Source organism: Canis lupus, chromosome 32, assembly GCF_003254725.2.
Source record: "Canis lupus dingo isolate Sandy chromosome 32, ASM325472v2, whole genome shotgun sequence".
Classification (NCBI taxonomy): Eukaryota; Metazoa; Chordata; class Mammalia; order Carnivora; family Canidae; genus Canis; species Canis lupus.
Genome location: NC_064274.1, coordinates 2,831,912 through 2,855,356, shown reverse-complemented (window position 1 = coordinate 2,855,356; position 23,445 = coordinate 2,831,912). Strand labels below are relative to the sequence as shown.

The following is a 23,445-nucleotide window of genomic DNA, read 5'->3' as shown; positions in this document are numbered from 1 at the left end:
CATGAGAGACACACAGAGAGAGGCAGAGAAATAGGCAGAAGGAGAAGCAGGCTCCCCACAGAGCAAGGATCCCCATACGGGACTCGATCCCAGGCCCCCAGAATCATGCCCTGAGACAAAGATAGACGCTCAACCACTGAGCCACCCAGGCAGCCCTGTAAACCTGGTATTTTAGGAGAGGGCATTTCAAAGAGGATGTTTTTTATAAGTTATTGTTATTAGTTTCAAATATGCCAATAAAGATAGCAGAGTAAAACACCACTCCCAGGAGGCGAATATCCAGAGCAGAAGACAACAAATATGCTTTTCCAGTCACTTGACACGAGAGCATTTGCCCCCTACCAGAGGCGACCATAGTTAGTCACCAGGGAATTGACTGAGCAATTGCCAGAGAACTTAGTCAAATGGTGCCCAGGAGAACAGCAGCAAAGGCATCTTCTATTGTGATCTGTGCTCAGGGACAAACTCCCAAGAATTTTCTCCCTTCACAATTGATACAGCATATTAGTTACAAAGACATCAAAATGTGCCAAGAATTCCACTCCTCCCCCAGAACTCTGGGCGGGGGGGTTGGGGGGGCCCTCTTTACTCCAGTAGTGTTTCATATAACATAATACACTTAGACCCAGGTGTCTTAATTGCTAAAAATCTCTCTAATAGCAGCAGCCTCCTCAAGTTTGATCACGGTTACAGAAATCAGGCATATAAGAACTACATTCTGGGACTGGTGGAGCAATGTGGTTTTTCATATTACAAGCAGTTAAGTACTGTGACCTCAATGCATGTGCAATGTGACCTCAATGCATGTCCTCAATGCATGTGCCCCAATGTCTCTCCTCAATGCATGTGCCCCAATGTCTCTCCCACTACACATCTAACTTGGCTATACTTTATCAATACAATTTTCTAATTCCTACCAGAGTATAAATCTTTAGGAGACAGTACTACTTGTAAGTCAGGGTTCAGATACCAGTAACATTTGGAAGCTTATTACAAGTTCAGAATATCAGGCTCCACCCCAGATTCTGAATTAGAATCTGCATTTTATTTTTTTCACCAGCTTTACTGAAGTATATTTGACAGATAATAGTTGTACATAGTGAACGTATACAACATGACATTTTGATGTATATGTATGTTGTGAAATGATTACAATTATCCATTGTCAATCAAGCTAATTAAGAAGTCTCACCTCACATAATTACACTTTTGTATGTGTATATGGTAAAAACACTTAAGGTCAACCCACTTAGCGAATTTCAGGCACATGATGTAGTATTAAGTATAGCTACCTTGCTATTCGTTGTATCTCCAGAGCTTATTCATCCCTTGTAACTGAGCCTCTATACCCTTTGACTAACACCTCCCCATTTCTCCTATGCCAGCCCCTGGCAACCACCATTCTTACTCTGCCTTTATGAGTTGGACTTTTTGATATTCCAAATATAAATGAGATCATGCAGAATTTGTCTTATTGTGTCTGGTTTATTTTACTCAGCATAATGTTCTTCAAGCTCACCCATGTTGTCAGAAATGGCAGGATTTCCTTCTTTAAGGCTGAGTAAATATTTTATATATATAGACCACATTTTCTTTATCCAATTTTTTAAAAGACTTATTTATTTTAGAGATAGAAAAAAATGAGTAAGGGGAGGGGCAGAGGGAGAGACAAACCTGAAGCAGACTTCCTACTGAGCGTAGAGCCTGATGCAGGCTCCCTACAGACCCTGAGATCATGACCTGAACTGAAATCAAGAGTTGGCCACTCACCTGACTCGGCCACCCCAGCACACCTTTCGTTATCCATTTATCCATCAAGAGACACTTATGCTGTTTTTGTACCTTGGCTGTGAATGTGAATAATGCTGCAATAAACATGTGAGTACATGTATCTCCTCGAGATACAGATTTCATTTCCTTTGGATATATACCCAGAAGTGAGACTGCTGGATCATATGATAGTTGTTTTTAATTTTCTGAGGAACCTCCTTATTGTTCCATAATGGCTACACCAATTAAATCCCCACCAAGACAAGAGTGTACACTGATTCCTTTTTCCCAATATGCTCACCAACTGTTGTTATCTTTTGTCTTTTTGATAATTGCCATCCTAACAGTTATGAGGTGGTATCCCATTGTGGTTTTGATTTACATTTCCCTGATGATGAGTGATGTTGAGCACCTTTTCATATGTACCTATTGGCCACTGTATGTCTTCTTTTGAGAAAGGTCTGTGCAGCTCCTTAAGCCACATTTTAATTGGATGATGATGATTATTATTTTGCTATTGAGTTGTGTGAGTTCTTTCTATATTTTAGATTAATCCCTTATCAAATATATGGTTTCAAATATTTTCTCCCATTCAGTAGGCTGCCTTTTCATTTTGTTGACCATTACTTTGCTGTGCAGCTTTGTAATTTTATGTATTTCCACTTGTATTTAAACAAGATCCCCAGGTGATATGGAGTCATGCTAAAGCAGGAGAAGCACAGACCAGGATAGAAATAGTGATGGGTCTAGAGTGGTTCTCCTGAAACCCCACAGACAGGTCTTTTAGAATATTTACATTTATAACCAGATAATTTACATGACTCTGTTTATGAGTTATTTGTTTACAATAATTAAGAAGAAACAGACAACTGTCTAAGTGAAAGAAGTATAATTCTTCCCACTGATTATGATGAAGATAGTTTTTATCAGTTGCTTTCTTCTGGAAGAAATTCCAGGGAAGAGTCAAGAAGAGATGAATACACCATCTTTTCTACAGTTAAAGTGTCCAGAAAAGCCAAACAAATTTTAACCTCATTTCCCTAATGATTCTGACCTTTTTCAATTTTTTTATCTCCTTGTAGTTTTTTTTCTTCTGCACAATAGTGCATATATTCCTGTAAGCTCAAGAAATTAGCCATAACATGAGTTAAATAATCTCCTGTCTTTTGATGTTTTATAAGTCCTTCAGGATACCACATTAGAAAGCAATGAAACCCCAAAAAGGGATTATGGGGGCATAATCAAAAGAGTGCTTTAAATTAAACAGTTCTTCTAATTCATTTCATAGAACAATGGGCATATGGAAATGTTGGCAATAAAGTTTAGCCATTATATATTGTGTTACAAATAAAAATATTAATGTTGTAAACCAGAAGTAAGGGCCTAAGCTTCTATCACTAGGAGGAAAAATCTCACAAAAAAAAAGAATACTTCCTCCCCTAAATAAATGTTGGGACACAAATGATGATCTCAAATGATAATATACCCCAACCACAGGCCAAACTATTCAAGCTAAAAAGCTATAAAACTTAATCAAATAGAAAATAACTATAATTGGATATAATAGCAATCCTAACATTTTATTTATTCTGTAAAAAAAAAAAAAGCCTTAATTTGCAAATGCTCATTTATACCATAGCTTTTAAAATGCAATCTTATAGGACACTGTGGATTTTAGGGAAGGATCATGTGGTTGCAAAAAAGGTGAAACTTAGGTGTTATTTACCAGGATACAGGATGGAAAGATAATTGGACTGTTTTTGTATTTGTCAGTGTGTGTGTGCTCCTCAGAAGCTCTGTTTCCTCAGGTCAAGAATATAGAACCTTCTTTCCATGTAGATTTCAACTACTTTATGAACAAACAAATAAAATTTTGTAATCAACAGCCATTTTGAACATATACTCTGAGCATTACATCTTATAAGATGTCAAATTGAACAAGCTAAACAAGTCCATAAAAGGTAAAATCCTGACATATAGTAAGGATTTATTTATGAGATAGACTCTTATTCAAAAAATTAACATTTTCGTGCCATATTTATAATTGTCGCAAGCACCCTTATTACCAAGCGACATCCCTGCCAGACAACCACTGGGAGGACAAGTTTTAAGAAACCTGAGGGAAAGCACAACAGGGCCTTTAGCTGCACATGGGCGTTACCAAGTTCAAGCAGCTAGAGAGGACTCTTAGCAACAGAATTTTCCATCCAGTTCATAGCATGATACTTGGGCACTTTTAACATCAAAGCATTGTCCAGTGGCAGAAAGTAACTATTCAAACAATGACAAGCGAGGTCACAAAGATCATCAGATTTATTACCAAAGTGGAAAAAGAGGCATGATTTCTAGAGATGTCTTAATCAATAAAAAAGAAGGTAATCTCTTAAAAGCCCCACAAGGGATGGAAACCCACCAATAAGCATGACTTTTCATTGCCCACATTTTAGCCCTGATTAGACACTGAATTGTTTTAAAATCATATCTCTAGCAGGCTCAGGGTTGGTAATCGACCCAATTAATGAAAGCCTGTTCAGCAGAGCATTCTTTATTACCTTTTAATCTTTTTAAAATTTCTTTTGCCTCCTCCCCGCAACAGAACATGTTTCAACATCAGTCCTGAATCTATTTTCTCCTCAGCAACTCAGTGTAAGCCTGGAGGGCAGCAGTCAGATTTCGTCACTGCCAGGCCAAGGATGAAAGTTTGTAGGATGTGATGGAGAACTTGAGAAACAAGGGTGGAGCTGACAGCTCCTACCCTTAGGCCCAGATAGGCCACCCCAACATCGGCAGAGGTGGCCTGAAGGCTTCTCATCTGACACAAGGGATGGATTCAAAGGTAGGAACATGGGAACCACCCTCACTCAGGCCGTTCCATCCCTCCACCTATCTCTCCATCCAACAAAAATGTACTAAGTTCCTATGATATGCCTTGCTTAAGATAGGAAGACTAAAATAGTTGCTGCTCAAAGTTTTCTCTATCTCCCCCTCTCTTTCCATCTGTGTTACCAGGTTAAGTTTTCTACTGAACAACATTGGGGTTATTTTGAACATCCATTCCCCAGGAATTAGACCTCAATCCCTTAGCAACTCCATTTAAACCATGAGCTAGACATCAGCCAGTAATTGGACTCCAAATTTAATACACTGGCAGCCTCAGGGTAAGGACTTGGATGCCCATCTTCAGAAATGCCTATCAGAATGAAATATATCACATCTGACTATACATCTACTGGAAGCCATTAACAGCTGAGGCAATTTTTCTTCTTGGGCTCCAGTAGACTTATGATTATAAACAGTTTCACCTGGAACAAAATGGGGTGAGTCCAGAGGGAAGATTCCAGAACGCTTAGGGCCCAGACTACTTGGATAGGACTTTGAGAAAATGACTAACTTGCTGTCTCTATTCTGTCCATTAGGGGGGTTAGAGTATATATGACCAAAACACTGAAATATGGGAGAGAATGAAAAAAGCCATGTGGGTTAAGTGTGATGAGCCAGAACACATTTGAGTAGAAATCACAGCTCCAACATGAAATACCTTTATAAGAAATAAATATTTTGAGACTTTTAAAAATGTTTTTAAACCTTTTCTTCAGTTTCCTTTTTGGAAAATTACAGATAATAATTGTACAGACATCCTAGGATGATCATGAACATCAAATGAAATAATTTACGTCAAGCATTAATGCCCAAAAAGGGTTAAAAACAAAACAAACCCAAACACCTCCCATCCATAGAATTTCCTTTAAAAGAAATTAAGCCTCTCTTCTAACCTTCTCATTAAGATATTGCAAAGATCAGTAGGATAGGTATGAAGAAAAAGTACTTTGAATTCCTGAAGGTAAATATAGTATGCATATAAAATATCAGTATTACAGTGTCAAATTTATTAGTACATCCTGACAGATGCTGGCACTCTGGTCATTGGTTTCATTATCACAGTTCATTGGCTTGGAAGCCATTAGTTCACCTGATGGACAGGTAAACACAACACTCTAGGAGAGAGAGTGAGGGCAGGAGGAAGGAGGAGGGGCAGGCACTCGAAATACCAACATGAACCCCAAGTTATAAGCACTACAGGATTCTCAAGTTCTAAGCATATGCCTTATTTCTAAATTGAACTTTCATTTTTTCCTTGTTTTGTTTTGGTAGTCAAAGTAGTTAAAATCCGAGAAATACCCTTCAACCTTGGGCCATAGCATGTAAGATGATAGCGCCATACACTGAACTGAGCTCCAAATGTGGAGACTGAAATCAGGAATTAGACCTGGAAAAGGTCTCAGGTAGGGAAAGGCAGCTGCTAGCGTTGCACTGAAATCCTATCTTTGGAAGGAAACCAAGCAGGAAGAAAAGAAACTTTCTGTGTCTGTCTAGACTTCATCACTTCAGAACTAAACCTCATCTCCCAGGGCGATTGCAAGAGGGTGATAATTAGGATTAGCTACAAGGTGGCTATCTGCCAACTCTATCTCATAATCAGTCTTCACTTACTCCCATCTATCTCATGCCACCATCACTGTTTTCATCAGCTGCAAATCATGAGACAACAGCCAGAGAAAGTAGCCAGCAGACTACGTCATATTCAGCTGTTTAACTTCACAAGGATCCATCACAGATTTTGAGTAATCATCTGTGAGAAAGTGACAAGTCACTTCTAAACTGTCCTCAGCAAATCAATCTCTCTAGCTACTCATTAATGACAATGGCTACTGATATTTGGAATGAAAAATTCAATAAAAATGAGAAGCCCAGTCTATCCACTATGGGAAAGAGCCATTCTTGCTATAATGGAGAAAAGAGCTCTAGTGAAATATCACCAAGTAATAAATGGTTTTGAAAATGTTTTTCAATAGGTCTCTTGGATCTAGCTTGTGGTTAGCCCAGTATTTCCCAAAATGTTATAGCCATCCTATTAATAGTCTCCAAGAACATTCTATGTACTACATGGATGAATATTATTAAAAATGGTTATGTATTAATTTTAATATTTTAGAAGAAAGTAAATTGTACATTAAGCCCGTGATTTCATATTTTTCACTTATTAGGATGAGGGCACAATAAAAAAGTAAGTTGATACAAAGAAAAACATTAAGTACTAGAAGAGGTGTTCATGGACATGACAAAAACATATGGAGATGGCACAGGAATGACTCATGCTAACAAGCCTTCCCATGATTACTAAAAGAGAGAGTTCCCTCACCTACTTCAGTTGGGCTAACAGAATGCCTGGGCTCATCCTTTTTGATTCATTATAACCTGACTATGAGCTTCACATTGCATGAGCTGTTGTAGAAGGGCAGGCAAAAACAGGGGTGAACTTGATTCTTGTGATCATGCTCAGGCAGGAGACAGAAGGGTCAGTGGGCAATGAGGCATTTTTATGGCAGCAAGTCAACATAAAGGTGCAAAAGTTTCCCATGTATAGAGAACATGAGGATAGGTCCTTCAGATCAAGGGTGCTCCTAACAAAATATATACTGCTCCCTGAGATTGAGTAATGTGTTCTATTTATCTCTGAACATCCTAAGTGTTAATAGATAGTTATAGTTAGTTAATAGATCTAAATAATAGATGCTTAATATATGTTTGAATAATTACCTATCCATATCTTAACTTTATGAATATTGTAAAATAATATTATCAACAAAAATTCATACCTAGGTGCAAGGAAACTGCAGTTCTAGGAATGACACCTACCTTGGGCACAGTTTTCACGTGGAACAGGATATTTTGAAAAGAATGTCCATCGTTGGCCTGCAGGACGGCAACATCAGATATGCTATCTGAGCCATCATGAGCATAGTGGAGAAGGCCCCTGGAGAGTTCATCCAGCCGGAATTGATAGATTGGGGTTGCAGGGGACGGAAGTATTTGGAGCAATTGGCCATGAAGTGGAGGATCAAGCACTTCAACCACCACATCCTGTGGGTTGTCATCATCTCGGATGTCAAGCAGCTGGGTAGTAATGGTTCCTCTCTCCCCTCTGCTAATATGAAGGGCCTCATTTCTCAGCACATAGGGGGCCTGAGCAGTTGAAGGGAAGGAGGAGGAAATGTCATTTAGCAGGAAAAGAGAAGATAATCCAGGGGACTAGATACAGTCGTGTACAGTTTAATTGATAATTCTATGCTTTTGAAGGAACTCTCAGTGCTCCAGCAAAGTGCCAAACTGTTGCATAGTCAAAGTATTTGTCAGAGATATGGTCAGTCATAGCAATCGGAGCCAGTGAGATTACTTCACACTTCTGGTTCTGGAGGCTTCTCAAGCCATGTCAAAGCCATCATATTCACCAGAAGCAATTGAGATGAACTGCTTGTTTCCAAATCTCATAAGTCTCTGCTATCTTGATTTATACTATACCCCCTGCATTGTAACTGAAATCAGCCCAGAGTCAGGGATCCCAACCAACTGTCTGCATCCAAGAGAAAATAGTAAGAGGCATAGAATTTTTGCACTGGTGTTTGGAGTTGATCACTTCAGTCCAGGCTACACTAAAGTATGTTGATCTGGAGTAAGATACTCCTGATTCAAGCAATCAATATCTGGTCCCAGTCAATAATTTTCTTTAAGCCATCTCATCCATATCTTGAAGGGCTCACTCCAACTCAGGTTTGTTTTTATTTTGAAGATTTTATTTGTTTATTCATGAGAGACACACAAAGAGGGATAGAGACATAGGCAGAGGGAGAAGCTGGCTTCCTCAGGGAGCCTGCTGAGGGACATGATGCCAGGACCCGGGGATCACAACCTGAGCCAAAGGTAGATGCTCAACCACTGAGCCACCCAGGCACCCTTCAACTCAGGTTTTAAAGCCTGATAAGATCAGGGTCTGTTAAGATAACCATCTGGTTAGCTCACATGGCAAGTTTTCATGTTTTTCTTAGGATTACCGAGTTTCTCTTTATCAACTTGAGTAAGTAAAATATTCTTTCATAAAGATAAAAGTTAATGAAACACAACAGAAAAAAAATACTTAAAAAAAAATGAGACCAGAAGCCAAAGAAAACGCTATCTTAAGTTTTTATATTGTTTGAGGTTGAACTATCTAGGATTTTTCTCAGCACACAGCCTTCTTTAATCCAAATGGTTTTCTTTTACAACTACCCCTCCTGGCCTCTTGGAAATTTCAATATCTATTAAAGTAGTGTCTAATATATCATTGTAATGGTTGCATAGTAGAAAGCTAGATGACAGCTACTCCTCAGAATTCCCAAGTGAGAATGCTGAAGTTGTGATTCTATATACACGGGAATGAATGGCCCCTTGGATTCTGAGAGAGGAAAGGTCAAAAGGTGATGTCAACAACCATAAATGGAAAAGATCAAATTAACTTGCATGAGAAAATCTTGGGGAGGTCAAGGCCATATTGAAATATCACAGGAATGTAAAGGAACAAAAATAAGTCAAAATTAACTTCTAAAATAACTTTTCAAAAGTTACAATGAAAGAATTTTTCATATAACAAAATTTAAAAATGCTGCCACTATCTACTTACTTGCTTTGGGTAAAACAAGCAAATAAAACTCAGGGAACCATAGGAACTCACTGTCTCAGATGAGAAAGTCACTTGCCAATACCCACCTTAAGTTTCCAATTCACCTAATTAGAGTAACTGAATTAACACAACGAACAAAACAAAACTTCTGAGTTTAAATACTGAGAAACTTCTAAACCAGATAGTCCTGAGACCTGATGTGGCCCTCTGGCCCATATTTATAGAGGTCACATGTTTTAGTTTTTGGTTGGTGGTTTTTTTGTTTTTTTGTTTTTTTTTAACGTGTTTTGGTTTCAATTAAAACAAAATTCATATTCTTAGCCCAACAGTGAGGTCAAAGTAACTTCAGATCAATTTCTAATCATTCCTCAACTTCAGTCACCCCTGAAGTAAGAATGCCATCAAGAAGAGCAAAGCTGGCCTATGAACACCATTTGGGAGCCACATCTATATGGGGTTATGTCTATATCATCCTCAAGTCCATGGTCTTTCCATTTTTGAACCAAAATTTTGTTTTAATCAGTTTTATTTTTTAAAGATTTTATTTATTTATTCATGAGAGACTCAGAGAGAGGCAGAAACATAGAGGGAAAAGCAGGCTCCCTGAAGGGAGCCTGATGCAGGACTTGATCCCAGGACCCCGAGATCATGACCTGAGCCAAAGGCAGACGCTCAAACACCGAGCTACCCAGGTGTCCCATTTTTAAATAAGTTTTAAAACAATAATCTCATGTCATTCCTTGAATCATGACTAAAACTCCACTGAGGTCTGGATATTTAGGTCACTTTGGTTCCCTATGCTGATATCCCACTCTCTTGCTGTTCACAACTTAAGGCCATATCTATTTTCCTACTCTCTTCACACATTTCAGCTGCTCAATCCTTCAAGCTCAGTTACTCAGACCATCTAGCACTACATGTATTCTGGACACATCTTGACAGAGATGAGTGATAGGAACACAAGAGCCATCACACTGAGTTTTATAGCATCTACCATGATTTCCTCAGATTCATGTTTGGCTGAGGACCACACTGACACCTCATTTAAGTAGATCCTTAATAAGATGCTCAACTTACCACAAAGTGACTAAAGTGTCATCCAGCTACACAAGAGATGGGCAAAAGTAGTTGAACATAATTTCATATCCCTGAGAGACAAATATTTAGGCAAAACAAACTCACCTAAGATGAGGAAAGTCTTAACAACTGGAACAGTTTCAAATTATTCTGAAGAGCTGATATCAGATTCAGCATAGCAAAGTAAGGTACCATAAATTGGTAGTCAAGAACACGGACTCTGCAGCCAGATCTTCTGAGCACAAATCTTAGCTCTTATTTATTAGCTATATCACCATAGACAAGTTACTTAACACCCCTGTGGTTTTAGTTTCCTCCTCTGTAAATTGGGGATAACAACATGTCCTAGGGCTATCATGGGGTTTAAAGGAAAAATGCAAAGAATAGTATAGGCATATTAGCAATTAGTTGTTGCTGCTGTTGTTCCTACCCACAAGTACTAAAAGATATTCCTGTGGTATTTCATGGATAAACTGAGACAAGATTCATCTAGTTCATTTTTGCTATAACTACTAGAAACCTTGATTGATGCATATGAAATTATTAATTGGGTGGCACAGTTATTACCTGTGTTGAAAATGCTTCTACGTTGATCAGCTGTGGCTTAGAGTAGAACTGCTGGTCACTAATTTTCAGGGAAAAGTAACCTTTCCTAAAAGAAGTCCCAAAGAAAGGAATGAAAAAATGCAGTCATTAAGTCTCTAGAAAAACAAAGAATAAAAATACTTTCAGGTTATGTGCATGTAAGAATTTGGATCAAACCACTATAGTGATATAACATTCATGCTGTAAATAAAAACCAGATGAAGATGAACGTAGCCACATACGGGTAAAACTACTGCATATTCTCCGATCTTGATATAACACAGCAATTACATAAATGTTTTGGTTTTGATTTTTCTTAAATGACTATATAAATGGTTGAAAAATCAGTTTTTGGCCCAAGACAGGTTAGTAATATAGTGAAAGCTAATGGTTAAATTGGACAATGGAAAGGAACCTATCATAGTCTCTGCTTAGCCCTCCGTGATTCCCTCTCCCTGCAAACCCAACCTATTCCAACTCACTCCAACCTATTCCTGAATCATGTGAGTGGGCCCCCATAAACAATTCTGCAATGTTTGTATTACATGACTCTATCTACCTGCCCCCCATTCTAGCCACACACATCCACATTTAACATAGACTGAACTAGAGAAAGATGGTGGATTATTCCCTGGAATTTGCAGCTGGCCTGAGAGTCCCCATTTGACTCTACAGGAGCCACAGTGTACAATGATGAGATAGGTAGTACGCCTATCTGTAGGAAAGCGGTAAATGTGGCCTTTGAAAAAAGAGACACAGGGACAAAAGGGATAATTAGTCCTGCTTCCCATTGCTGGTTCTAGCTTCTAGGCTTCTCTGGAAACCCAGTTGTCCTTGATCTGTTAAAGATCTGAGCCATAACTGAATTGTTAGAACAAGCCTTTTACTATTACTTATAATCCCTGTATGAGTTATATTCCTTATATATCACATATGATGATTCCCCTTCAATTGACTTATTTCACTCAGCATAATACCCTCCAGTTCCATCCACGTTGAAGCAAATGGTGACTATTCGTCCTTCTGATGACTGAGTAATATTCCATTGTATACATAGACCACATCTTCTTTATCCATTCATCTGTCAGTGGACACCGAGGCTCCTTCCACAGTTTGGCTATTGTGGACATTGCTGCTATCAACATTGGGGTGCAGGTGTCCTGGCGTTTCACTACATCTGTATCTTTGGGGTAAATCCCCAGTAAGGCAATTACTGGGTCATAGGGTAGCTCTATTTTTAACTTCTTCAGGAACCCCCCCACAGTTTTCCAGAGTGGATGCACCACCTTGCATTTCTACCAAGAGTGCAGGAGGGTTCGCCCTTCTCCACATCTTCTCCAATATTTGCTGTTTCTTGTCTTATTAATTTTAGTCACTCTCACTGGGGTAGGTGGTATCTCATTGTGGTTTTGATTTCTATTACCCTGATGGCAAGTGATGCAGAGCATTTTCTCATGTGTTTGTTGGCCACTTGTATGTCTTCTTTGGTGAAATTTCTGTTCATCTCTTATGCCCATTTCAGGATTAGCTTATTTGTTTCTTGGGTATTGGGTTTAAAAAGTTCTTTATAGGTCTTGGATACTAGCCCTTTATCTGATATCATTTGCAAATATCTTCTCCCATTCGTAGGTTGTCTTGTAGTTTTGTTGACTGTTTCCTTTGCTGTGCAGAAGCTTTTTATCCTGATTAAGTCCCAATAGTTCATTTTTGCTTTTGTTTCCTTTGCCTTCATAGATGAATCTTGCAAGAAGTTGCTTTGGCCAAACTCAAAAAGGGTTTTGCCTGTGTTCTCCTCTAGGAGTTTGATGGATTCTTATCTCACATTTAGATCTTTCATCCATTTTGAGTTTATCTTTGTGTATGGTGTAAGAGAATGGTCCAGTTTCATTCTTCTGCACGTGGCTGTCCAATTTTCCCAGCACCATTTATTGAAGAGACTCCCCTTTTTCCAGTGGATATTCTTTCCTGCTTTGTTGAATATTAATTGACCACAGAATTCAGGGTCCATTTCTGGATTCTCTATTCTGTTTCATTGATCTAAGTGCCTGTTTCTGTGACAGTACCACACTGTCTTGATGATCACAGCTTTGTAGTACAGATTGAAATCTGGCATTGTGATGCCCCAGGCATTGGTTTTCTAGTTCAATATCCCCCTGGCTATTCGGGGGTCTTTTATGATTCCATACAAATTTTAAGATTATTTGTTCCAACTCTCTGAAGGAAGTCCATGGTATTTTGATATGGATTGCACTGAACGTGTACACTGCCTAGGGTAGCACAGACATTTTCACAATATTAATTCTTCCAATCCATGAGCATGGAGTGTTTTTTCCATCTCTTTGTGTCTTCCTCAATTACTTTCAAGTGTTCCGTAGTTTTTAGAGTATAGATCCTTTATCTCTTTGGTTAGGTTTATGCCTAGGTATCTTATGCTTTTGGGTGCAGTTGTAAATGGGATGGACTCCTTAATTTCTCTTTCTTCAGTCTCATTGTTAGTGTATAGAAATGCATTGATTTTTGGGCATTGATTTTGTATCCTGCCACATTGCTGAATTGCTGTAGGAGTTCTAGCAATCTTGGGGTGGAGTCTTTTGGGTTTTCAATATACAGCATCCTGTCATCTGTGAAGAGGGAGAGTTTGACTTCTTCTTTGCCAATTTGAATGCCTTTTATTTCTTTTCTTTTTTAAATTTGTATTTATTTATTTATTTTTTATTTCTTTTTCATTGTCTGATTGCTCAGGCTAGGATTTCTAGTACTATGGTGAATAACAGGGTTGAGAGTGGACATCCCTGTTTTGTTCCTGATCTTAGGGGATAAGGCTTTCAGTGTTTCCCCACTGAGAATGATATTCGCTGTGGACCTTTGATAGATGGCTTTTATGATATTGAGGAATGTTCCCTCTATCCCTACACTCTGAAGAGTTTTGATCAAGAATGGATGTCGTCTTTTGTCAAATGCTTTCTCTGCATCTATTGAGAGGATCATATGGTTTTTATTTTTTGTCTTGTTGATATGATTTATCACATTGATTGTTTTACAAGTGTTGAACCAGCCTTGCATCCCAGGGATAAATCCCACTTGGTCACGGTGTATAATCTTCTTATGTACTGTTGGATCCTATTGGCTAGTATCTTGTTGAGAATTTTTGCATCTGTGTTCATCAGGGATATTGGTCTATAATTCTCTTTTTTGGTGGGGTCTTTGTCTGGTTTTGGAATTAAGGTGATGCTGGCCTCATAGAATGACTTTGGATGTATTCCATCTCTTTCTATCTTTCCAAATAGCTTTAGTAGAATAGGTATGGTTTCTTCTTTAAACGTTTGATAGAATTCCCCTGGGAAGCCATCTGGCCCTGGACTTTTGTGTCTTGTGAGGTGTTTGATGACTGCTTCAATTTCCTTGCTGGTTATTGCCCTGTTCAGGTTTTCTATTTCTTCCTGTTTGTTTTGGTAATTTTGTGGTTTTCCAGAAATGCATCCATTTCTTCTAGCTTGCCTAATTTGTTGGCATATAGCTGCTCATAATATATTTTTAAAATCATTTGTATTTCCTTGGTATTGGTTGTGATCTCTCCTCTCTTTCATGATTTTATTAATTTGAGTTTTTTCTTTTTATAAGGATGGCTAGGAGTTTATCTAATTAACTCTTTCAAAGAACTAACTCCAGGTTTTGTTCATCTGTTCTACAATTCTAGGGTCTGTTTCACGGAGTTCTGCTCGAATATTTATTATCTCTCTTCTGCTTGATGTAGGCTTTACTTGCTCTTCTTTCTCCAATTCCTTTAGGTGCAAGGTTAGCTTGTATATTTGAGTTTTTTCTAATTTTTTGAGGGAGGCTTATATTATGATGTATTTCCCTCTTAGGACTGCTTTTGCTGTATCCCAAAGATTTTAAATGGTTATATCTTCATTTTCATAGCTTCCATGAATCTTTTTAATTCTTCTCTAATCTCATGTTTGACCCATTCATCTTTTAGTAGGATGCTCTTTAACCTCCACGTGTTTGAGTTTCTTCCAAATTTCTTCTTGTGATTGAGTTCTAGTTTCAAAGCACTGTGGTCTGATAATATGCAGGGGACAATCCAATCTTTTGGTATTTGTTGAGACCTGATTTGTGACCTAATATGTGGTCTATTCTGGAGGAAGTTCCATGTGCACTTGAGAAGAATGTGTATTCAGTTGCATTCAGATAGAAAGTTCTATATATATATGTGAAATCTATTTGTTCCAGTGTCTCATTCAAGGCCCTTGCTTCTTTGGTGTTGTTCTGCTTAGAAGACCTGTCATTTGCAGAAAGTGCCGTGTTGAAGTCTTCTTTTATTAGTGTATTATTATCTAAGTATCTCTTTACTTTGGTTATTAATTGATTGATATACTTGGCAGCTCCCATATTAGGAGCATAAATATTCATAATTGTTAGGTCTTCTTTTTGGATAGACCCTTTAAGTATGATCTAGTGTCCCTCTTCATCTCTTACTACAGTCTTTGGTATAAACTCTAATTTATCTGATTTGAGGATTGGTACTCAGCTTTCTTTTGAGGACCATTTGAAAGGTAAATGGTTCTCCAACCTTTCATTTTCAGGTTGGAGGTGTCCTTACGTCTAAAATGAGTCTCTTGTAGATAGCATATAGATGGGTCTTGCTTTTTTATCCAATCTGATACCCTGTGTCTTTTGATGAGATCATTTAGCCCATTCATGTTCAGAGTAACTATTGAAAGATATGAATTTAGTGTCATCAGTCCCTGTTTTTGTGGATTGTTTCTTTGGGCTCCCTCTTTCTTTTACAGGGTCCCACTTAATGTTTCTTGCAGAGCCAGTTAGGTGGTCACATATTCTTTCAGTTTCTATTCTAGAAGCTCTTTATCTTTCCTTCTATTCTGAATGACAGCCTTGCTGGATAAAATATTCTTGGATGCATGTTCTTCTCATTTAGTACCCTGAATATATCCTGCCAGACCTCTCTGGCCAGCCAGGTCTCTGTGGAGAGGTCTGCTGTTAATATAATTCTCCCCATATAAGTTAAGAATCTCTGGTCTTAAGCTGTGTTAAGAATTTTCTCTTTACTTTTGAAATTTGCAAGTTTCACCATTAAATGTTAAGGTTGAATGGTTTTTATTGATTTTTTGGAGGTGGTGTCCTCTTTATCTCTTGGATCTGAATGCCTGTTTCCTTCCCCAGATTAGGGAAGTCCTCAGCTATGATTTGCTCAGATATACTCTGTGGTCCATTCTCTCTCTCTCAGCCTCTTCTGGAACCCCAATTAGACATATATTCTTCCTTCTCAAGCTATCATTTATTTCCCTCAGCCTTTCTTCATGGGCTCTTAATTGTTTTTCTTTTTTCCTCAGCTTCCTTCCTTACCATCAACTTGTCTTTTATGTCATTCACTCTCTCTTCCAGCTCATTAGCTCTAGCAGTTAGAACATCCAGTTTGGATTGCATCTCATTTAACCTATTTTTAATTTTGGCCTGATTAGATCTCAATTCTGCAGTAATGAAGTCTCTAGAGCCCTTTATGCTTTTTTCCAGAGCCACCCGTAGCTTTATAATTGTACTTCTGAATTGAATTTCTGACATCATATTGAAATTCAAATTCTATAACTCTTTGGCAGAGAGTACTGTTTCCGTTTCTTTCTTTTGTGGTGAATTCTTCCTTCTAGTGATTTTGTCCAGTCCAGAGTGGCTATATCAGTGGGCTGAGTCAAAAATATCAACCACGACCTAATTAAAATACACCCTAGATGATTCTGAAGAGGTCAGAGACCAGAAAATAAAAGAAAAAGAAGAACAGAACAAAAAAAAAAAAGGACCACTAAAGTGAAAAACAAATTTTAAAACAAAGTAGCAAAAATAAAAAGCCAAAAATGAAGAAGAAGAAAAAAGAAAAAAAAAAAAAAAGGAGTAAAAAAAAAAGAAAAAAAGGGGGGGGTGGGGATGGTGGTGGTGAGGAAGTGGTAGTGGAGAGAGAATGTAGTCTACCTGAGGTGTCCCAGAGGGTCATCCTCTTGGTTCTGAGTGTGTTTTGTTCTGTACGGTAGAAGGTGCTCAATTCCAAATTTATATAAACCAGCAATACTTATCGAAAGCCCCAACATTGAGCACAAAAACAAATAATTTAAAAGGGGGGGGCAGAATGGGAATGAAGAGAGAATATAATCTCACAGAATGAACCAACATGATGTTCCATTTGGTTCTAGGTGTATGTTGGTCGTGTTTTAGAAAGTACTAACTTCCACCATTGTAAAACAAAAAAAGGGAGAAAAAACAAAAACCCGTGTATCTATCTACCAAAATTAAATTGAATACATTGAAGGGAATGCAGAAGTGAAAAATATATCTTAGACATGTAATTGTAGAAATATGAAAGTCAAGGAAAAAACTTAAAAATGAAGAGCTGATAAAATATTGTAGTTAAGGTGGGAAAAGAGAAAAAATACTGGAAATTTTTAGTCTCATATAAAAATGAGTCATAATGGAAAAAGGAATAAAAAAGGTCCCTCTATTTCTATATACTATTTTCCCTCAGTCCTGGAGCTTTCCAGCACTGCTTGGTCAATAAACTTGCTCTTCCCTTGTTCTTTCAGCTGATCTTCTGGAGAAGGGGCCTGCTGTGCTGATTCTCAGGTGTGTGTGCCTGGGCGGAGATGCCCCACCCCTTGTCAGGTGCCGGCTCAGTGGGAGCTGTTGATCCCATGAGGCCTCTGTTCCCTGGCAGCCCTACCCCATCCAAGGTGAAACAAGAAGGAAAACCAACAATGGCAGTAGCCAGATCTCCACTCTGGAGTTGAGCTTCCTGCGAGTAACTACCAGCAGTCTCCCAGTCCGCACTGGCCCAGATGCTCCCGGGGCAGTGCAGGTGCGCTGATCTGCACAGTTAGGGTGCACCCAGCAGCAGGAGAGTCCTCACTGTCCTGTGCCTTCCCTGCTTCCACCTGTCCCAGGGGGAATGCAGGATCACTGGCTTTGTCCACTTGGCTGCCCTGGGATCCAGGGTCCTGTGCCACTGGACCTGCACTCCCGGGGAGCCACCTCTCCCAAAGAGAACGGGGCACAGCCACCTCCATCCAGAGCTGGCCTGCCTAAGCGACTGGCTTCTCCCAAATGCCCTGGAGGGCTGCTCCACTCCAGGACTTTACCCATATTGGATCCCGATTTGTGGTGCACTTTTCCCCCAGTGTCCCTCCTCTTATAGTGACTCCGGGAATCTTGAGGCTTCACTGTCCCTCCTGTGATTCTGCCCAATTTCTCTGCTAAGCACTTTTCCACCAGGGAAAACTCCGGTGCGGATTTTCCCACTTTCTCTATGGCTGGGCTTTTCTGCCCTGGAGGCTTTCACTGCTCAGCCCAGCTACTTGTAGTTCCCCTTCCCCACTTTATTCTTATTTTATTCTCTGTAGCATTCCAGCTATTCTTTCTTTAAATCTCAGGTCAAATTCATAGATCTTCAGAATGTTTTGACAGTTATCTAGGTAAGTTTGTGGGGCCAGGTGACAGACAAGAGGAATAGCTTTGGTTGTCTTAGAGCCTTTACAAACTTTATCTGCTGTTCACAAGATTCCAAGGTAAAGGACTACAGGTATTGAGGCCTGTGGGGGGTGTGTGTGTGTGTGTGTGTGTGTGTGTGTGCGCGCATGCCTGTGATGCAAACAATTAAGAACTATACTTGAAGCAAAATGAATGCAGGATTTGGAGCATAAATCTGAAGCTTGATTCTATGGTATCAGATGCCAGAGTTTTAAGCTCCACCTCTGTAGCAACATGTCTCTGTGACAAGATCTTTTGCCCCTTGAGGATGGAAGCATGCCCATTATTCTTAGTAATACTAAAGGAGGCAGAAATATAGTGGCTAAAGGCATGGGTTGTGGAGTCAGAGAGCCAGGGATTGGAGACTTGGCTTTGCTTATACTCTGAAGGCTGTTTCCCTATCTATACCCCAGGAACATAAATATACATAGTTCACATGAAGTGTTTAATACAATGCCTGGGTCGCAGTCAGCACTCAGTATTTATCAGTTGTTCTTATTCCTATAGGATGATGTTTTGAGGTTCTGGCTCTCAACTGCAATAGGGAAAGTGCCATCTCTTTTCTCCTCACCTATCTCCTAGCTCAAACCTTAAAAAAAAAAAAAAAAAAATTCTCTAGTGGTGATGGTAGAAAATATTCACTGTAAATATTTCAACCCATTGCTAACACTAGAATTATCTGCACCAATGAAGCAGAGCTGGGTAAAGGATAATCCACAAGGCTAATCTTTGGGGTACATTCTCTGATTTCGGTTTAGCAGATTTAGTCTGCTAATTATATGACTCTATTTGCTTGGGTTAGTGTTAACATTCAATTGCATTCCTGAAGCATATGTCAGCTGGGGTGAGGAAGACAGCCAAGAGTGTGCTAGGCATCAGAGGAAAACTGGAGCAGGCTTAAAAATTAACCACAATTAATCCTATAAAGTGGATAATAAAAAGTTGTGACTCTTAGCCTCCCTCCAACTCTGGAATTCTAGGAACCATATAACACTTGGAAAAGTATGTGCTCCGTCTTATAGCCACTGCTCACTCCTAGTATATCACCCTGATGTGGAAGAAGCAGCTGTAGCAATCTACATAGATAACCAGTTTTGTTTTTTTGCTGGGCCGAAAATACTGAGTAATTGTACGAGGAACTTTCCTGTCACATCAGAGAATTACCCATAATTACGTGATAAAATGAAAATGCCTCTAACAGAAGCAAACTCTCGGAGCAATTACAGTGAAATGATGACAGGCAACTGAAAGTGGTGGCATTTGTGGAGTATTGATCTTCCCCAGAAGAGAAGGGATAGCTATTAAGAAGACGGGAAGGGGTGCAGAGCACTGAAAGGAGGCAGGAGGAGAACAACAGAACACTGACTCACCTGGGTTTTTCTTTGCTGTGCACAAAACGTACTTTTTTCTCATTTACATCCTTCCAGCTAAAATGGCCAGCCTTGTCAAGCTGAACTTCTCTTCCATTCCTCGAGAGCACTAGCTGACCATTGGTGGGAGTGCTCACAACATGGAACTGGAGGTCTTCCATCCTGCCATCCTGGTCTTGGACATTCAGAAGGGGAAAATCCAGTGGCTTCATTGAACCAATTGCAAGGGTGAGAGAACCATTCACATGAAGACTAGGAGTATATATTTTGCCTAGAAAATATACAAGTCCAAAGATCAGATTCGGTTCATTCACTAATAAGGGTATTTTTTTTTAAATAAATAGACTCGTAATGTTTGTTCAGAAATGAGACTCTAGGCTATTGTGCACCATAAGCCTCCTTCTAATCCAGTGATTCTCACCCGGAGTGCATATGAAAATAACAGATTCTCAAGGTTAAAATGTAAATTTCTAGAAGAAAATATAGTATAAAATCTTTAAAAAATTTTTTTTTAAAATTTATTCATGAGAGACAGAGAGAGAGAGAGAGGCAGAGGCACAGGCAGAGAGAGAAGCAGGCTCCATGCAGGGAGCCCAATGTGGGACTCAATCCCCGGTCTCCAGGATCATGCTCTGGGCCAAAGGTGGCGCTAAACCACTGAGCCACCAGGGCTGCCCTGTGTAAAATCTATGAGATCTTAAATTAGGCAATGCTTTCTTAGATATGACACAAAAGGCATGCATGACAAAAGAAAAAAAATAGATAAATTGGACCAAGGTACTTCAAAGGACACTGGTAAGAAAGTGAAAAGGACAATCCATAGAGTGGGAGAAAATAGTTGCAAATTATATATCTGAAAAGAGACTTGTATCCAAAATATATATAAAAAAATCTTATTTTTCAATAAAAGACAAGTAACCTAATTCAAAAATAGGCAGAGTTTGAATAGGCATTTTTCCAAAGAAGATATACAAAGGCCAATAAGTACATGAAAAGGTGCTCAATGTCACTCAAAACCATAATGTGATACCACCTCACGGTCATGATGAAGGGCAATAAAACTTATTCCTGAGGATGTGGAGGAATTAGAAATCTTACACATTGCTGGTGGGAATGTAAAATAGTGCAGTTTGGCAGTTCCTCAAACAATTAAACATAGAGCTACCCTATGATCCAATAATTCTACTCGTAGGCATATACCCAAGAGAACTAAACACATATGTCCACATAAAAACGTGTACGTAAATGTTCATAGCAGTTATATATAATAGCCTAAAAGTGAAAACAACCCAAATGTCCATTAATTGGGGGAATGAATAAACAAAATACGGTATATTCATACAATGGAATATTATTCAACTGTAAAAAGAAATGATGTAGTTGGTGATAAGTGTTCCAATGTAGAGGAACCTTGAAAATATTATTGCCAAGTGAAAAAAGCCAGACATAAAAGGCCACATACTGTATGATTCCATTTATGTGAAATGTCTAGAAGAGCTAAACCCACAGAAACAGAACATTGATCAATGACTGCCTCAGACTGGGGCAAGCATAGAAACTGTTAATGGTTACTGAGTTTCTTTTTGGAAGAATAGAATGTCCTGGAATTAGAGAGTGGTGATGATTGCTTAACCCTGTGAATATGCTGAAAACCACAGAATTGTATATGTTAAAGAGTGAATTCTATGGTATGTGAATTATATCTCAATAATAATAATAAAGAATCATATATATCATATATATCCCTGGGTGGCACAGCGGTTTAGCGCCTGCCTTTGGCCCAGGGCGTGGTCCTGGAGACCCGCCTCTCTCTCTCTCAATCTGTGCGACTATCATTTAAAAAAAAAAAAAAAAAAGAATCATATAGGACCCTTTTAAAACAGTACTGACACTTAAACTCCACCATCAGAGATTCTGACTTAGATGTTCTGGAGTGGGAACCTTATTGATTTTACAAGCTCCTCAGGCAACCCTAATGGACTTCCAAGTTGGGAACCACAGTCCCAACCTAATACTTTGATCACATCTGACCATCAGACCCATTAAGGGTAAGAAAAAAAGCAAGGGTCTGATATCATTTGCTCGAACAGTATGATTATCAGTGACTTATATTCAGAATTCATATGAAGTATACCCACTTTGTTTTAAAATTTTACCATCTTTGTCCATAGGAAACATCTGATGGATGAATATCTGATCATGATGTGAAATTCATCCTGTCTCCTGCAAGCTGTTTTGCCTGGATTTCATTGCTAGTGTTTCCTTCTACAAGTAGGTCAGTCAGGACAGTTTGGGAATGCCAAATTTCAAGGGGACTACTTTCACTTTAAGATACTCTAATGAAAATGAAATTCGTTTTCACAAGTTGACTTGTACTATGTCCCAAGAGGAGTAGGCTGATTCTCATGTACTTGGGGTTTCCAGAAGGATCCCAATAAAATAAGCCAAATATATCTTTTTCCCATGGGAAAGTCTTAATATCTTTAGAGGTCAGGAATTTAAAGACAGAAAATGTGATTGACTATGGGTGTTAAAATATGCCTCACATTATTGAGAAGGACACTCAAAAGCTGAGGAATGCTCAACTATAGTATAACTCTCAAGGTTCATTCATCTATAAAACTTCGGGGATTCAAAATTAAGAGTGAATTTAAATTTGCTTCGCTTTTGTTGTTTAAGGTGATATATCCATTAATGTATTGGAGAAGGCTAGCTCCATTCCCTTAATACACCACCTTACTCTTAATGGGTGACTTGAAATCTATTTGCTTTATTTTTTATTTATTTATTTATTTTGAAATCTATTTGCTTTAAATGTGTGACCTTAATGGGGCAGGCTTCTCACACTACTCGTTACTTATTTGCAATTTATCTCCAGTATGTCCACAAAATATGCACCATTGACACCTGGCATAATTAGCTCTACAAGTATGTGTGTATATATATATATATATATATATATATATATATATGTAAATATATATGTAATTATATATATGTATATAATTATATAAATTATATATAATGTAAATTATATATAATAAGTTATATACATGTATATATAAATATATTTACATATAATAAATATATTATATATTTATATAATAAATTATATCTATATGTATATATGTAATTTTCTACAACATATCTGTAGTTCAGAAACATAACTTCTGATAGTTGTTATTTTTAAAGGACAGATTGTTTCTTTTTCCCAAAGATCTTAGAAGCTGAGTTTCTCCAATGTCCATGTCCTATAAATAATCCCTTATTCGTTAACATTCCCAGAATGAGACTGAATTTTACATCACATGAGCTAATTGTATCTACAAACTCAGTCTCTGCATGGAGAAATTACAGGTTCCTACACCAGAACATCTGACAAGAAGCACTTACCAGTACATGTTTCATTAGAATGGGCAGAGAAGCCAGGAATGCAGTTGGAAATACAAAGGCCACTCTTCAAAAAGAACCCATGGTCACAGAGATGACATTGGTCCTGGCGGCTGCACTGCAAGCATGCCCGGGGGCAGGCTGTCAAAGAAAGGACACGGTAAGTGAGGCACACCAAAGGCATAGTCACCAGTGAGGTCCACCAATGACAGAGAAATAAAGAGTGAC

At 38.5% G+C, this 23,445-nt stretch overlaps 1 protein-coding gene across 1 annotated transcript in view; it reads right to left on the bottom strand.

Moving 5' to 3' along the window:
* FRAS1 (Fraser extracellular matrix complex subunit 1) overlaps nt 1-23,445 on the bottom strand; it is a 434,524-nt gene that overhangs the window by 147,397 nt on the left and 263,682 nt on the right. The window contains exons 26-29 of the mRNA XM_049104909.1: nt 23,221-23,358; nt 19,828-20,098; nt 10,910-10,994; nt 7,468-7,794 (exon numbers count right to left, since the gene is read on the bottom strand). Coding sequence (XP_048960866.1) covers nt 7,468-7,794; nt 10,910-10,994; nt 19,828-20,098; nt 23,221-23,358 — 821 coding nt within the window. The remainder of the gene's footprint in view (nt 1-7,467; nt 7,795-10,909; nt 10,995-19,827; nt 20,099-23,220; nt 23,359-23,445) is intronic.